Source organism: Leptopilina boulardi, unplaced genomic scaffold (assembly GCF_019393585.1).
Source record: "Leptopilina boulardi isolate dan_hultmark-lab unplaced genomic scaffold, ZJU_Lbou_2.1 LbouV2_38, whole genome shotgun sequence".
Classification (NCBI taxonomy): Eukaryota; Metazoa; Arthropoda; class Insecta; order Hymenoptera; family Figitidae; genus Leptopilina; species Leptopilina boulardi.
Genome location: NW_026137951.1, coordinates 1,561,111 through 1,578,069, shown reverse-complemented (window position 1 = coordinate 1,578,069; position 16,959 = coordinate 1,561,111). Strand labels below are relative to the sequence as shown.

The following is a 16,959-nucleotide window of genomic DNA, read 5'->3' as shown; positions in this document are numbered from 1 at the left end:
TTTCTCTTTTATTATATGATAAGAAAAAAAAAATATGAGCATCATTTTCAAAACTCTTTAAATACACATTTTCTCCTTCACAAATTTGTAGTGAAATTCAATTCTTTAGACAGATTGATTTAGACTGAATTTTTTATTCTAAAAAATAATAGAAAATTTTTATATAGTTTTATTCGAATTTTTCACAATCAAAGTGCCCAAAAAAAAAAAAGAAAAAAAAAAAATGTTACCCTAACCGGCCAAGTGATTGCTGACGACTGCCCATGATAAAAGTCAGCATATATAGTATACTGTAAATTTCATTTTTCTTGAATAAACTTTATCGCTTAAATAAAATTAGAGACAGATTTTTATGAGAGTCAAGAAAAAAACAATATCAACAATTTCTCATATGGTAGCTAAAACAAATATGATAAATCTTTGAAATGTTCCTTGCACGAATTCATGCGTTTAAAAAAGCCTTATAAGGCTGACTCTAACGATTATAATAAATAAATAACTTATTAAATTACCCACGATAATGAGAAGAAAAAAAAAATAAAATACGAAACGATGAGATATTCGATTTGAACTATATTTAAAATAATTATATTTGAGACTGCTTCACACAAATTCTAAATATTTCTTTTTTTTTAGAATATCATTAGAATGCATTTAGGAGACAGCCTTGTAAGCTCATTATTCTAATTTCGTTTCTTACCTTTTTATATAAGAGAAAAAAAGAGTGAGAGTGCGTGTATGAATGAAAGAAAGAGACAAAGCTGATCATATAATATTTAGTTAAAAAAAATTGACAAATAGTCAAAACAGATAAAAGCTATATATTATTAACTATAGAGGAGAAACAGAAAAAAAAATGTTTGTTGCGCTATCTGCATTTCGTTCATTACAAAAAGAAAAAAAAACGACGAATTTGGATGACACATTTTCATATTATCAATAAAAAATGTACATGAACAGATGTTTACTATAAATGAGATATCTTCAATTCCCCTCTAAACATTTATCTCACTTTTTTTTTTATTAATTACGAATATGTAGTTTTTAAATATTTGTTATATTTTCTAAAAGTAGAAAATATGAAAACAATTTAAAAATATAGTTTAGTTTTTTTTTTTTATAAAAATTTATGAGTTCAATAGAGATTTTAAAATAGATGAACATTTTCTATTAAGATTTATCAATTTTAAGGTTATAAAATTGTAATAACAAAAATTGTTATTTTCCATTAGAAAACAATTTTATAAATTCTAAAATTATATGAAAATTTTCAATTATATATATGGAATTACATGTTTACTAAATAAAATATATCATACTTATTTGATTAAGTGTAAAAATTAATAATATTCTTGTTTAAAAACAACAACAAAAAAATCCATTTGCATATAATATGTTTTATCGTACCTTGTGATTCACATATTCTGATGTTTTGCTTTCAATTATCTTCTAATTAAACAAAATCTGAAGTTTTTAACTTTGATATTAATAATCAAAAAACCAAGTTGATCAACTAATACAAATAATTATTAACTTTTATAACAATGTCACGAAACATTAAAAACAATTTGAATACTTGGAATCGGTTGGAATCAGTTGAATAATGTCACGTGACTATTAATACGTGTTCACATGATGCAATTAATTGCGTTTTGAACTAACCTTAAACCCGAAAATGTACGAACTGTGACGCATTTACACGAATATTTATGTGAATGATTATCATTCAATGGAAGTTTGCTATATAGTGTAAAAAATAAAAAGTTTACATGATTCTTAAATTTCGACATATTACTTTTATTGAAATTGAACTAAAGATGACTTCCTGATTGTCATTACTTAAAAAGAAACACAAATGTGTGTGCGTCAAAAAACAGGAACAGTGTGAATCAGTGCAAATGGTGATTTAAAGGAGGTGTGGACACTTTGGAGTTGTGAAACGTAATTTAATAAAATTCCACGATAAATGTTATCATGAAAATGGTGTCTGTATACTATTTTAGTATTATAGCAATTTTTGGTTCATTTCAAGGTAAGAATAATTATTTTTAAAATATTTCATCTGTTTATGTTTTTTAGCTCAGTATCATATGTCAACAATTGTTTTTTTATATAATATATTGCTAATTTCTCTTTGTTGTAAGTTTATAACAATTATTTACGTTCTATTCTTCTAAGAAGATGATATGCAAATTTTTTCCCCAGGCAGAATTTATTTAATAGTTGACAGACTTTTTTTACGTTAACTTTAGTATGCAAAGAAGTGCGTTCATGAAATTATATTTATCAATATTTTTCTATCTGAAGGACTTTATAATCTTGATCTTTAATTCCTTTTTTGACTTATTCCATTAAAGATCTTAATTAATAGAGAAAAAAACATTTTCAATAGTTTTTTTTTTATTGTACTCGAGCTTTTAATAATTAATGTTTCAAAAATGAGTTAATTTCATAATTTTTAAACTTTATTTATAATATAAGTAAAAAATAATGTTTTCTGTTTCTTTGACACTTCTTTTTATTTGCATAAATAAAATTATTTAGTATAGAATAAGATCAAGTTTATTATTTAAATTTGGGAAATTAAAATATGTTTCATTTTTTAGTTTTTGCTTATGGCGAAATCGTCAAACTTTCTGGTAATGGACCAGTTGTATTGGGAGGGTCAATAACATTTAAAGCCGATCTTTACAATAAAGATGGCTCAAGACCTCACTCAACTTATCGTTATCAATGGTCAGACAATGGTTTATTTAACAAACATCAATTTTTGGTAAGTATTTTCTTTTTCTTAATTTTTATCTATTTTATGTGTAATTTTAAATTATCTTCTTAATTCTTACGTTTGTTTTCAAAAATTAATATTTCAGACTGAACCAACGAAAAACACAACAGCATATTATACAGTCAGTTATCCACAATCAGAGGGCTATGTTATCGGTATTTACGAAATGGAAGTCCAAGTATCAAAAGAAATTATTCCTTATGTTTGGTATCAACCAATTACAAGTCGTCGCATTGAATTTGAAGTATCGCGTAAGCTTAATTTATTATTCTCTCTTAACTTAATTTGTTTTTCTTCAAATTACAAATATATATATAAATTAAAATTTCCAGAACTTCTTAATGGAAATATGACCATTGTCCAATCAAATAAAACTTTAGAAGATATTTATGTATCTTCAGAGACTGAAGCAAATGTCAAAATCGACGTGCGAGACGGTGATCTCGAATTTTTGAAGAAAAAAGCAACCTCAATATCTACATTTTGGTTTGTGGACTGCAAATATTATGGTCAAACAGATGATTTTAATTTTAAGACAAATTTCACGAAAGTCAATACTACGCATAATATAGAAGTTTTAATAGTAGCTTCATTTGAACCGCCAACTACACCTGTACCACCGACCACGACGATGATTCCAACGCCTTCGCATACGACTGTTCCTAATAATAGCACTACACCGGCTTCGAATTCGTCGACGACAACACCGAGGCCTACTTCAACTACGACAATTGCAACGAAAGCGACAACAATTTCTCCAAATACGTCGACAATTGCGCCAAATGCTACACAATATCCTTTCGCGAATATTTCATTCCCATTCGTTTGCTTGAATTCATCGATTATACCACCAGATCCTAAAAAGACTTACGGTTACTTCAATAAAGAAGTCACTGTCAAAGGTTGGCTTTTCTTTTTAAAATTATTCAGTAATTAAATAGATTTTCTTTCTAATAACAATTGTTTTGCAGCTCCAATAAATAAAATATTAGTCGAGGGTACAAATTGGATTCAACCTTGGGAAATGTTATCCCTCAATGTCTCTTGCACAGGCTCAGGTCCTTTCTACAAGTGCCTTGCATTTCATCGTGGCAAATACAACATAACGGGAAATGAAACATGCTACGAAACCGAAATGCTTCCTTCCTGTAACTTTTCGATAATTCACTATTTCCTCGAACCTAGCGTCTCAACGATAGTAATGATTATTAAAAATGACGTCAGTACTCAAATATATCCACTCACGATAAATATATACAGTGGTATGTATCAAAATTATTTTTAAATTGTTCATTTTTGGTAAATTTTAAAATATTTTTAATTATTTTTTCAGCTACCGTACAACCTCAACTTTCAGTAATTGTCGTACCAGTGGCATGTTCATTAGTTGCCATTGTATCGATAATATTCGGCATTGCATATTACATACAGAATAGAGCGAGATTTACTGTCGAAGTGGCGGATTTTGATTTTGGCAAAAGCAATCCAGATATGGAATATAAAACATTTAGAGAGAGATTGCGGGATTCATTCAATAATGCTGTAAGACCCGGAATTAAGAGGATAATTTTACGCTCACCCAAATACGGAAGCATGAACTACTGACTGACTTTTACTAAGCACACAATCTCTTCTACAATAATTGATATATGCAAGCAGTAACACAATTTGATTCATTTATTTTTTGTGAACGTTCTGGAATAGAGAAAAAACATTTTTGTGTTAATTCATCTCTTTTTTTTTAAATTTTGCATTTACAATAACTGTAGAAAGCTTGAAATTTTCCTAAACTAATATTCACTAGTTCATTATAATCTTCTTTGAAATTGGGGAATGAAAGATGTATTTAAAATATTTTTTTTGTCACAATTGCAATTTCAATCCCCAATTTGAAAGAAAAAACAACCTGGGAATTGTCCTCGTCACTTTAAATGTTTTTCAACAAATACATTTTTACTGATATGCTAATAAGTGATTTTCCTTTTTTTCAGGGTTACAAACCACTGCACGATTCTCAAATTCTTCAGTGAAAATACTATCAGGAAAAATCGTATGTTTCTAAAATATTGATCTTCTTATAATTGGAAGATGAATACCAAACGACTAAAAGTGCATAAAGACATAATAAATTGTGAATTGAAATTGAAGCCGATTTAGTGGCATTTAATAGTTGATTCACACTTCTTTTTTTATAAGAAAAAAAAAAAAAAAAACTCGAGTGAAAAATTAATTCTGGACTCAGTATTTGTAGAACTTAATCGCAGCAGTAGAAACTTAACAATCTACTGCACAATTATTAACATTAAAAAAATATCTGAGTATGAGAATGAATTGTATATAAAGAAACTTATACATAGGCTGTGAAAATGAAACACAAGAGAATGTTTACTATAATGAGTAACATTGTGCGAGATGAGTATCCAAAAAAATTGTACTAATTCTTTTGGAACTAGAATTTTAGAAATTTGTAAATTATTTGGCAATTTAATATTTTTTATTTAAATAGAGCAATATTTTTGTTTTAATATTAGAAACTAAACTAACCTTTAATGAAAATTGAAATTATCTTCTTTGTATAATAAATAACTAAACTGATAAAGTTTTATAAAAAGAAAACAAAAATTATACACGAAGATAATTGCATATTTCAGTAAATACACTATTGTATTAATTTTTTTTATAGAATTTTGCATGTATGAAATTTATGAAATCGTCTTAAATTTATGCTACAAGCACTACGACTTGGGCATATTATTAACTATGAATAATTAATTTATATGTATGTGTATAGAGTCTTTATGTATATAATATATGTTAAGCTATAAAATTTACACAAAAAAAATATTTTTTAAATACCTTCTAAACAAATTCCAATAAGGACGTTGGATTATTAATTTGCTTTCCATCTCTTTCATTGTTAGTGACATTAAATAATTCAATAATTTTAATTATTCGTATGTACACTTATTTAAAACAGTTTAAAAAATTTTGAATTCAAAAATACTTTTGTTATTCCTGTTAGAGCACGCTTATTGCTAATGTCCGCAAAATTTGAGGTTAGATCAATGTTTAGTATGGGCCGGTAAAAAAGGGTGCTTTCTCAACTTACCGATAAGTAGAAGGGTTATTTTCACATCGATAAAGAAGCAGGTAGACGCAACAGTCTGCGACACCAGTAAATTCCTATATCTGAGTCAGTGTAATAATGTACAGTATAAACTGATTTGGTTTTTAAGTACCCGGAAATTTTTGGCGGAGTTGTGGCCGCGTGGGATTTTATTGAAATAAAAACTGTGAGCAATCTCAAATGACAAGATGAGATCCCGGTGTTGACAAGTGCGCGATTAGTATACAACTTTATCGAGATAGACGATTATTTGCGCACAATGTCTTTGGTAGTGTCCAAGCCATGCCGCGAAGACGAGGAATCAAGGCATGCCAGGGTTAATGATTGGAAAATCCCCTTGGCATTCAACAAATTGAGGCACACAGTATCCATCGAGGGGAATAATTCCATGCCCCAAGGATGGAGAATGAAAGAAAGGGTATGTGATGTAATGATTATTATAAAATTGCAATGAGAAAATGTAATTTTAATCGATAACGAGTGTGTGTGTGTGTGTGACCATGTCCTATCTTTTTTTTTTTACACCTTTTGCAGATGAAAACTGTGAGCGTCGCCCTGGTGCTATGTTTAAATGTGGGCGTCGACCCTCCAGATATTGTCAAGACACAACCATGCGCTCGTCTCGAATGTTGGATCGGTTAGCATTTTTCTTTATTTACATAGTTGTCATTGTCATCATTATGTAATATGTTTTTTAGGTTAAGCTACTTCAGCGCACCCTGTTCTTTAATCTAATTTTTTCTATATATATATTTTTTTTATTACATTTTTTTATAATTAATATATATATAAACAACAATGTTTGGGGTGTGGGCAGAATTTAAAAGAAATTAATATTTTGCACTTTAGATCCACTTTCAATGAGTCCTCAAAAAGCATTGGAGATGATTGGATCAAATTTGCAAAAACAATATGAGCGATGGCAACCTCGTGCAAGATATAAACAAAGTCTTGATCCAACTATTGAGGAAGTAAAGAAATTATGCACATCTTTACGTAGAAATGCAAAAGAAGAGAGAGTTCTTTTTCATTATAATGGTCATGGAGTTCCAAAACCCACTACCAATGGAGAAATTTGGGTTTTTAATAGGGTTAGTAAACATTATTTTATTAAAATCATAATTTATTATCATTTAATTGAATATTTATATTTCAGACATACACTCAATACATTCCACTCTCGGTTTATGATTTACAAACATGGATGGGTGCTCCGAGTATTTATGTGTATGATTGTTCGAATGCCGGAATCATTGTTGATTCATTTTTGCAATTCGCCGAACAACATGAAAAAGAATTCGAGGTATATACTTTTTTCATTTTAAAAAATAAATGTCATTTTTTAATAATAATAAAATAGTACAGTTTTAAATTTAAAGTCTGTAAACATTCTCTTTGGAACAGCTTAAATTTAAAATGAACAATTTAGTTTTAAATATTTTAAAACAGTTCAATATGTAAACATTTTAGTATAATTTTTTTTTTTGATTCTCTATAGATGGAGAAACAAGCAGCACAACAAAATCGTAGCGCGGTTACGCCAAATGTCACACCGCCTAATTATAAAAATTGTATTCAATTAGCTGCGTGTGCTGCGAATCAAATTTTGCCAATGAATCCGGATTTACCGGCAGATATTTTTACGGCTTGTCTTACTACGCCGATTAAAATTGCCCTTCGCTGGTTTATAGCACAAAGTACTGCGAAATTAATACCTAAAATTACCCTTGATCTTATTGAAAAGTAAGTAGAGTATATTTTATAGGGTTTTTTCCCCCAACACTTTCATGATGTAAATTTTATTTATTTAAATAATTTTCATTAAAATGTATGAATATTTTAGAATTCCTGGACAATTGTCTGATAGAAGAACAATGCTTGGGGAATTAAACTGGATTTTCACAGCTATTACGGATACAATAGCTTGGAATACTCTACCTCGAGGTAATTTAAATTCTTTTTAACGTTCTAAATTTAAAAAAAAAAAGTAATTTAAAACGGAAATATATATTAAAGTATTTTATTGTTTGTTTCAGAATTATTTCAGAGGCTATTTAGACAAGATTTACTAGTTGCTAGCTTATTTAGAAATTTTCTATTAGCCGAAAGAATTCTCCGCTCATACGATTGTACTCCAGTTTCGTGTCCTAAATTACCACCCACATTTCAGGTTGCAAATTTTTCTAATAAAATACAATAGTCAATTTTTGATAAAAGATGGTAATTTACAATTTTTATTTTTCTTATAGCATCAAATGTGGTTGGCTTGGGATTTGGCGCTTGATCTTTGTCTATCGCAGCTTCCAGGAATTTTAGAATCGAATAAACCATTTGTTCATTCTCCATTTTTTGAAGATCAATTGACGGCTTTTCAAGTGTGGCTTACAATTGGATCAAAACATCGTAATCCACCTGAACAACTTCCAATAGTGTTGCAAGTTTTACTAAGTCAAGTTCATCGATTGAGAGCTTTAGAACTTTTAGGAAAATTTCTTGATCTTGGCCCCTGGGCTGTTAATCTTGCTTTAAGTGTCGGGATATTTCCATATGTGTTGAAACTATTGCAGAGTAATGCCAAGGAGTTAAGACCACTTCTCGTATTTATATGGGCAAAAATACTTGCCGTTGACAATGTAATTTTTTTTAATTAATTTTGAAATTTATAACGTTGGGTTTTTTTTTTTTTGTAAAATGAAAATTAATTAAATTTATTATTTACAGACATGCCAAGCTGACTTGTTGCGTGACAATGGTCACAAGTATTTCCTTTCTGTTCTTCAAGATACCTCTGTGCCTGTAAATATTTGTTTTTTATTTTAATAATGAAAAAATTATGGTCTTCTATTACAGTTGCTTTCAATGATTTAAAAAATTACTATTTATTTTTACAGAGTGAACATAGAACATTAGCTGCTTTTGTACTCACTTGCATTGTGAATAATTATCTCCCAGGACAAGAAGCTGCTTTGCAAGGGAGTTTAGTTTCTATTTGTCTAGAACAATTAAGTGATCCAAATCCTTTATTGAGGCAGTGGTTAGCTTTATGTCTTGGGAGGCTATGGCATAACTATGATAAAGCTCGATGGTGTGGAGTTCGAGACATTGCACACGAGAAGCTTTATACTTTACTTCAAGACCCAATTCCTGAGGTTTGTTTCTTTATTTCTAGTTTATAATTTTTTCTTGCTTTTTAATTTGTTAGAATTTTTTTAATTTCCCATTCGTCTATAAAGAAAGTTAATAATAATTGAAATTTATAGGTTCGCGCTGCTAGCGTTTACGCATTGGGAACATTTATCAACAGTGTAACAAAAAGAAGTGAACATGCTAACAACATTGACCAAATAATAGCAATGACTCTCATTAATACAGTAACATATGACATGTCCCCTCTAGTCAGAAAGGAATTAGTGGTAGCTTTACAATGGATGGTATTGCATTTTGAAAATTTATTTGTCACACTCGCAATTGCCGAAGACAATAGAGGAAAAGATCTTGTTGTTGAGACATTTTCTCCGTTCAGTGGAATGAGAAGAATTAATTCAAAAGATAGATTAAAAAGTGTATTTTCTCCTAATAGCGCCTCAATAGATACGCCTGATGGTTTTAATCAAGATCGAATTAAACGCGTCTCTTCAGTATCATCAATTAGCAGTTTGGGTAAGAAATTTGTAAAGTTTTTCTATTTATTTCTCTCAAACTCCAAGATTTTCTTTTATTCTTTTTCAATTACTACAAATATCGAATTTAAATCTTCGATTATAAATACAAAAATTGTAAGTTCCCGTTTCTTTCTTTAAATAGCAAAGAAAAAAAAAACATTTTCTTTTTCTAAGAAACTTTAATCACTTTCTAAGTGGAGAAATGATTCTCTTGTTTCATCTTGCATGATAGGAAATAATTGGGAGTTCGTGAGGAAACCTTGCGAATCAATTGGTAATGTGTAATTTTCAATTAAATGCATGTTGTTATGCTTCTTTTATTTATTTCTAATTTATAATGAAAAATATTCTTTAATTAAATGAAAAATATTGTTAATTTTTATTAGATTTTTATTCTTCTGGAAAATATTGAAATTGTTTTTAAGAAAATTTTTAATAATTTCTCCTTGTAAATTTGATTCTAAAATAAATATCATTAAACTTCATCATTATGTTGCGCACGAATATTTCTTTTAACTTGGTGTAAGAAATTTTGTTAGATTCGTTTTCTTATTTTATTGAATTTTTGTTTTAGGTCACAGTTCACTAGGCAGTTTACCAAGTTTGGCTTACGGAGGTGTATATATGAAATTGTGGCACGGTTTATGCGGTCTTGACAATGATCCTCATCCAGCAGTTGCTTCAATGTCACAAAAAGTGACAAATCATATTCGTAGTCAGGTATTAATTTAATTATTATTAATTAATTCTCAATAATTTTACTTATTTATGTAATTGAATAAAATTTTAGGTGAAAGAATCATCAAATGCGAAAGAAATGATGGAAGCTAAGATATCGTCTTCACTATCTCTTCCTCCATCGCCTTCGAATAGAACAAATTATTTCAGGTAAATAAAATTGAGAAAATAGTAATAATAATTTTCCAGTATTTTAATTTTATTTACATGATAAATTTTTTTTAGCAATAGCAAAGGCGAATCACCACCAAATGTTAATTCTGATCTCACTCGATCACGTATTCCACCTCATGCCAATAGACCTAGAAAACCGGTGCCCAATACGGTAAAATAATTTATTTTCAAATATTTTTCTCGTATTCGTAAAAAATTGTCAAACTATTTTTGTGTATCATAATTATTATATTATACAAATAATTTGTTATAAATAAATAATTTATTTAGATTTCGGAAGAAACCGATGAACCACCGATAAAAAATCCATTGATAACTTCACAATTTTTGGAATGGAGTTGTGCTAATTTTGCCCAACCGGTCAATTTAGAATGTGAAACTGATCCTTTGTATGATGTCGAAAGTAAAGCACATCAAGAACGAGAATGGCGGTATGTTTTTCTATAACTTTATTTATTATAAAAATTAAAATTAATTTTTGTATTAAACTACAACGATTATATTGTATTCAGATATTTACGAAATCGCAAACAACGGAACGATGCGAAAGAAGAGTTTAACAAAATAGCACACGGAAGACTTGAGTCTCAAGTATTTCATGTGCGAAGTCCTCAACCACCAGATCTTTTTGTTTTTCATCCATTTGATTCACATCTTGCAGTGGCGTGTAAAGACTTCGTTGGGTTTGTATTAATTTTTGAAGGAAAAAAAAAAAAGATTTTACTGATTAATTTCACAAAATATTTTGATTTAAAATATTCATCAATTTATTGTTACAGAGTTTGGGATTGGAATACAGGATCGAAATACATGTATCATCCAATGCCTCCAAGTAAGGGTAACAAAACATCGCGTGTGACAGCGTTGGAATTTATAAATTCACACGACATTACTCTATTGATGGCGGGATCGGATGACGGTACCATTAGAATGTGGAAGAATTATTTTACCTACAATATGCTGGGTCGAGAACCAACTCTTTTAACGGCATGGCACGCATTAGCAGATGCACAGCTGGCTAACAAAGGACCTCCAGGTAACTAGAAACATTGATTTTTTTTATTTATTTCCTCTTGAAAATTATTTTTTTCTGTTTTATTTTTCTCGGAACATAAAAATATTTTTGAAATAATATTCTTTACTAAATATTATTATATTATAATATTGTTGAATATTTTTTTATTTTATTTTAATAAGAAAGTAAGACGCCAATTTATTTTCTTATTTGGTTTTTATTTTTTTATTTAATAAAAACTAATCTAGCTATAAATTTTGCACGGTAACTTAATTTCGCGACTTTTATTATTTTAAGTTTCATTTGACTTTTTTAACATAAAAAAATGTGTTTTGTTTACAATTACAATTTTTTGTAAATACATATTGTTTTTAATTATACGGTAAGTAATTATTTTTCGATTGATAATAAAATTTTTGAAGAGTTCGCTCATTGTTTCTTAATTTCTTTTTAAGATAAGAAATCTCATTTGAGTTATTTGAATTAATTGCAAAAATCTTTAGCAGCGAAAGGTCTTATCACTAACTGGGAACAACATTCTTTAACTTTGGCTGTTACGGGGGAAGTAAAAATTGTTAGACTGTGGGATGCAAATACAGAATTGAAAAAACAGGATATAACAACAGGTGCAGATTCTTGTGTTACGTGTATAGACACAGACGATACAGGTGAGATTAGTTAATTTTTTATTTTATAAACCTGTATTATATATATTTCTTTTTAATTTAATTTCTTAAAGGAGCAATGATGGCCATTGGTTGCGGTGATGGTTCCGTACGACTCTTCGATCGTCGACTGCCAAGTTCAGAAGCAAGAGTCATGACCTGGAGAGAGCATAATTCTTGGGTGCTGGGAACATTTTTCAGAAAGAGTAAAGGTCCTCCACAATCTCTCGTCACAGCATCTTCCTCAGGTGATGTCAGATTTTTTGATCTCAGAAAAAATTCATCAATACAAACAATTCAAGTTGCACAAAATATTACAACTTTTGCTGTACATGATGCCGCTGATATTTTCGCAAAGTAAGTACAATAAATTTTTATCATCAATTTTATTTAAAAGAAGAAAATTTAAAAAATTTATATAAATGCATTTTTAGTGGCGCAGCAAATCAATGTATTAATATTTACAACTTATCTGGTCAGCATTTAAATTCAATCAAGTTGCACGAGGGCTTTATGGGTACACGAATTGTTTCCGTCAATTCTTTAAAGTTTCATCCACATCGCGTTATTCTTGCCACGGGTTGCGCTGATAACAGTTCGATAACCGTGTACGCCTCCGAACCACGAAGATGACTATCGGAGATAGAAATTATATAGAATTACGCAATTCGCTAATACACCCGTTTATCTTCACAGGTATCGACTCAACTTTTGTCATTAGGATTTCGATGATTTACAAAATTCACGGATGTTTACAAAATGTTTTAATTTTTTTTTTCGAATATCTTTACAAGTTTGTAAAGAAATTGGAAAATATTTTAATTTTGTAAAAGTCCTTGACTAGAATCTCACAAAATGAACATAATCTAAAATAATAATTTTCATTTATGTTTTTAATATATCAGAAAATTCTTAAATAATTAAGAATAGTTTTATTCTTAAATTTATTCGTTCCAAAGTAATTTAAATAAATTTTTCCCAGTATTAATAATACTGTGCTGTTAAAAGTAATAATTTTAGTTGAATATATTGTGGATAAATTCTACTTTAACATTATTTCTATATTAATAAAATATAATTCCATTATTGAACACAAAAGAGTATAGTTGTGAAAAACTATACATTAATCGAGCCTGTGAAGAAAAATTTGTTATTGCACAAAGCTTCGCGCTTTTATAAACCGCGTCAATCAAACAAAAAAAAAAACGATCTTTTCATGATCGATGTGATATTTTACATGCACTGCATTATCGAATAATATTGCTGTGTAAAAAAAACAATTTGACAATTTATATTTAAAAAAAAAATGTGCGTGCGCATGCGTTTTTGTGAACGTTATTAATTGTTTGTGTACGTATGTAAATTATATATAATCGGTTAAAATGTAAATAACTACAAAAAATGCGTCGTAAAATATAAAATTAGTTATTTTTTTCATGATAATCATATTTTAGCATTTTGATCTTGATAAAGGCCAAAGTGTTAATGTATGTAATTTGTAGATGATTCTCATGAATTTATAACTAATAAAGATTCATCTTGTGATATACGAATCGAATGAAATCCAAATTCAAATCACATTAAAAGCGCTTTCAATATTCAGAATGCTTCAATATTTCAAAACATGAAAAGCCTTTAGCATTTAAACAAGTTTTTACTTTTATCTGACTTGATATATATATCGATTTGAAAAAAATTCATTCTTCGGAACCTAAATTTAATGCGACTATTATAGTCTCCACTTGATTATAATAAATTAATTTGACTAATTTTTGTGAAAATTTTTGAAGCGCTTTTAACTTGACTAAGGAGTCATCCTTTCTTAATTGTATAAAAAAAAAGAAAAAGATTGGTAGTTAAGATTGGAATGCTTTCGGCAACATTATTTTTCTGATACAGTTACAAGTTCTGTGATAATTAATGATTTAAATTATATATCGAATGCATAGTTTTGTAACTTTTCTAATTATTCTTTTGCAAATATATATTTATATATATATATATAATAAAAAAATAGCTGGAAGCACGCCAATATTCTCTTTAGAATAATATAAATTGACATTAGAATTTAGAGTTTGCTTATATAAGCTTAGGATGTTTCATACTCGCATATATAATAATGTATAAAATGCGTACATTTATTGTAGATAGTTATACAGGGAATATTATAATAGATATATAAAAGTGACGAAGTTGCATAATATGTATTTTTTTGGCAAAAATAATACAGGTAGAGAATATTTGAATATCGAAATGTAAAACTTCATGGGGTATTGTGTAGAATGTACAGAACACTTATTCGATAAAGTGTTATTTCTCTTTAAGCGTTAATTATTCATAATTCAAAGTACACAAATCCGTAAGGGATATCAGTAGAGGAACACGATATTCCACGTCACAATGTACCGCCTTTGTAAATAGTTGCCTAAAAAAAAAAAAATAATAAAAAAAGTACAATCATGTTACATAGTTGTATGACAATTGCAAAAGAAATTTAAATAAGGAAAATAATGGTAAAATTAATGATACTCTATATACAAAAAAAAATTATTTTCTTTTGAATTAAATAGTTTTAGTTTTTAAAAAGAAAGTAAAATGAAGAATCTTGTACAGTAGTTTATTTTTTTTTTCGTGCCTGTGAGAGATAATTTTCTCATTAATGTTTTTTATCGTCTTCAGGCGAAAAATCAAGGAGAAAATTTGTTCCCGACAGCATCTGTAAACTAAAGTGTATAAAGGCCACTGATCATTATGTTGTATAACTAATTGCTCGCTGGCCAGATAGTGAGGTGAGCGACCCAAATGTTTACTAAGGGGTGCAATCGCTTCAACTCAAGGTTTCGTTATGTATGTAGAGTGCAAGTATTAAGTTGATATTTATTTATTTTTATTCCATAATCGAAACAGTTCATTGATCGCGGAAGTTAAAAAGTTGACGAAGCTAAATATATTTTAATTTCAAAAGTTTTTCTATTAAAATTTGCAGCACATCACTTTTTTTTTTGTTGAAATAATTCTTATTTATTCTAATATTTATTTGAAATTGTTGATAAATGAAAAGTGAAATTTAAAAAAAAAAAATTCTTTTTTTTATGAATATGGTCAAAAATAATAATTTTCCTTATTTTTATTTCTCTTGCATCTAATTATTGTTGTTAATGTCACTTCGAAAATTGTTGTTCCATTATTTTTATTTTTGTTTTTCTATATGGAACTTAAAGAATTTCATATTTTGTTTTTCTTCCAGCTTGTAAATTTATTTTCACTTTTTTTTTAAACCTGTAACACTCTAAAGAGCACGTACCGGTTTTTAATGATTAGTTTCCGTTGCTGGTTTCGTCAGATTTTATCAGAAACGGACATTAACATTATTCTGCTGATTTTTTCATGTGATCGATCATGTTTATGGTATCAGGATAAATTATGTCGGATTTTCATCAATCTTATGTTTATAACTTTGTAAAACATCACTGCGTTTATGTTTTATTAAGTAAAACTCATCTTTGTTTATTTAATTTTTATAGGAATTTTTATTTTTTGAGAATTAGGTAAATTTTTTAAAATTATATAATTTGAAAATATGTATGATTTTTTGACGTTATCAAATTGTTATTAATGATTATAATTAATTTATGAAATGTTACAATCTAGCATAAAGGTTTCATTGAGAGAGAAAGAGAGCAATTTTCTCGTCAGGTGTCAGGATATCTTTTGAGAAATTAGCCATTTCAAATTCTGAAGAAATTAATTGAAAGGAAGAGTGAAAGGGTAACGTTTAATTAAAAAATTCTTTTAAAGTTTCTCTCGATCCCTTGTTATATTCTTTTATAATATTTCGAAGTTAAATTTTTTTTAGTTTGTTTAATTTTGTTCATTTTGTTCTTTTTTCAGATCCTTATAAATAGCTTTTGACTATGCGGTTGAAAGAAATTTGATCGAAATTGAATTTCGTTTGGAAGAACCATTTAATTTTACAGGTCATTCTACTAAGTGTTTTCCTTGATGCGCAAACTTTTTAATCTTGGCTGCGAATAATCTTCTTTTTGGATCGCCGATTATCTGATGTGGGACTCCCAATCAAGACTGAGGCGCGACGAAATTGGCATTTAAGGGGGAAAAAAAAGGTATATTTTTTATTACCTGCTTTCATCGTTCATTCTTCATATCATTTGTCATCGTTTGTCAGGCGTTATTGATATTATAAATTATAAGTTTAACACTTTAGTCAACAGATAAGTAATATTTTTTACTGATTTATAGGCATCAAAATTTTTATTAAGGAAGTTCTCTCGCAAACAGAAATGACGAAGAGTTAATTATCAAACTTGATAAACTGATAGATAATGGTTTAAAGAAGATGTAGTTAAATTTTTAGAGGTCTAGGTGGATTTTGACAAAAGATATAAATAATTTTCTCTTTTCACATTTAACACGGGTTCTTATGGGAAATTGAATTTTTTGGTCTGAAATCTCAAATTGTGAAAAATCTGACGAAAAGATATTACTGGAACTTTATATACATAAAGTTTAATAGCCAATGTTCACTTACTTTTAATAAAATTGATCAGACCTGGCTTAGGAGGCTCACAATTAATTATTTTGTCTAAAAAAACACTGTATTTTGACAATCAGAAATTACTTAGCACAACGCTTGGCAACGTTGCATCTTGTAGGTTAGGTATAAAAAAAGCGCGAAATTTGAAAGTAATATAAGTAGTATATACATATAATAGTATATTCTTCAAAGATTCATAATAATGAATAATAATTTGAATTTTCTTATAAAAAATTAA

At 28.4% G+C, this 16,959-nt stretch overlaps 2 protein-coding genes and 1 long non-coding RNA gene across 7 annotated transcripts; 2 read left to right on the top strand and 1 right to left on the bottom strand.

The window, feature by feature from the left end:
- Nucleotides 1–1,675: 1,675 nt before the first annotated feature.
- LOC127288042 (uncharacterized) lies at nucleotides 1,676–5,598 on the top strand. Of its 3 annotated transcripts, none has more exons than XR_007843979.1 (7): nucleotides 1,676–2,032; nucleotides 2,607–2,773; nucleotides 2,871–3,036; nucleotides 3,118–3,687; nucleotides 3,757–4,047; nucleotides 4,119–4,443; nucleotides 4,777–4,918. XR_007843979.1 is itself a non-coding variant. In XM_051315245.1 (7 exons), exons 1-6 carry the CDS (start codon nucleotides 1,975–1,977, stop codon nucleotides 4,388–4,390), a joined length of 1,524 nt encoding a protein of 507 aa, XP_051171202.1. In that variant the 5' UTR covers nucleotides 1,676–1,974; the 3' UTR covers nucleotides 4,391–4,436; nucleotides 4,777–4,915. The 3 variants fall into 3 exon arrangements, 2 of the variants coding, with proteins under 2 accessions (XP_051171202.1, XP_051171203.1); XM_051315245.1 differs by having other exon boundaries at nucleotides 4,119–4,436; nucleotides 4,777–4,915; XM_051315246.1 differs by having other exon boundaries at nucleotides 1,677–2,032; nucleotides 4,119–4,327; nucleotides 4,777–5,598.
- Nucleotides 5,599–5,925: 327 nt separating this feature from the next.
- LOC127288023 (regulatory-associated protein of mTOR) lies at nucleotides 5,926–14,635 on the top strand. Of its 3 annotated transcripts, none has more exons than XM_051315214.1 (21): nucleotides 5,926–6,330; nucleotides 6,447–6,549; nucleotides 6,762–7,003; nucleotides 7,069–7,215; nucleotides 7,411–7,655; nucleotides 7,756–7,856; nucleotides 7,949–8,082; nucleotides 8,162–8,545; nucleotides 8,634–8,708; nucleotides 8,804–9,061; nucleotides 9,173–9,572; nucleotides 9,807–9,848; nucleotides 10,149–10,294; nucleotides 10,365–10,462; nucleotides 10,538–10,637; nucleotides 10,757–10,917; nucleotides 10,999–11,169; nucleotides 11,266–11,522; nucleotides 12,008–12,169; nucleotides 12,241–12,523; nucleotides 12,601–14,635. In XM_051315214.1, the coding sequence occupies exons 1-21, from the start codon at nucleotides 6,172–6,174 to the stop codon at nucleotides 12,797–12,799; spliced, it is 3,867 nt and encodes a 1,288-aa protein (XP_051171171.1). In that variant the 5' UTR covers nucleotides 5,926–6,171; the 3' UTR covers nucleotides 12,800–14,635. The 3 variants fall into 3 exon arrangements, with proteins under 3 accessions (XP_051171171.1, XP_051171170.1, XP_051171172.1); XM_051315213.1 differs by having other exon boundaries at nucleotides 5,927–6,330; nucleotides 12,005–12,169; XM_051315215.1 differs by lacking the exon at nucleotides 9,807–9,848 and having other exon boundaries at nucleotides 5,927–6,330; nucleotides 12,005–12,169.
- Nucleotides 14,279–16,832, bottom strand: LOC127288041 (uncharacterized). Its single transcript, XR_007843978.1, has 2 exons — nucleotides 16,716–16,832; nucleotides 14,279–14,591 (listed from the first exon to the last, which is right to left on the bottom strand). It is a non-coding gene; the product is annotated as an uncharacterized LOC127288041 (long non-coding RNA).
- Nucleotides 16,833–16,959: the final 127 nt, after the last annotated feature.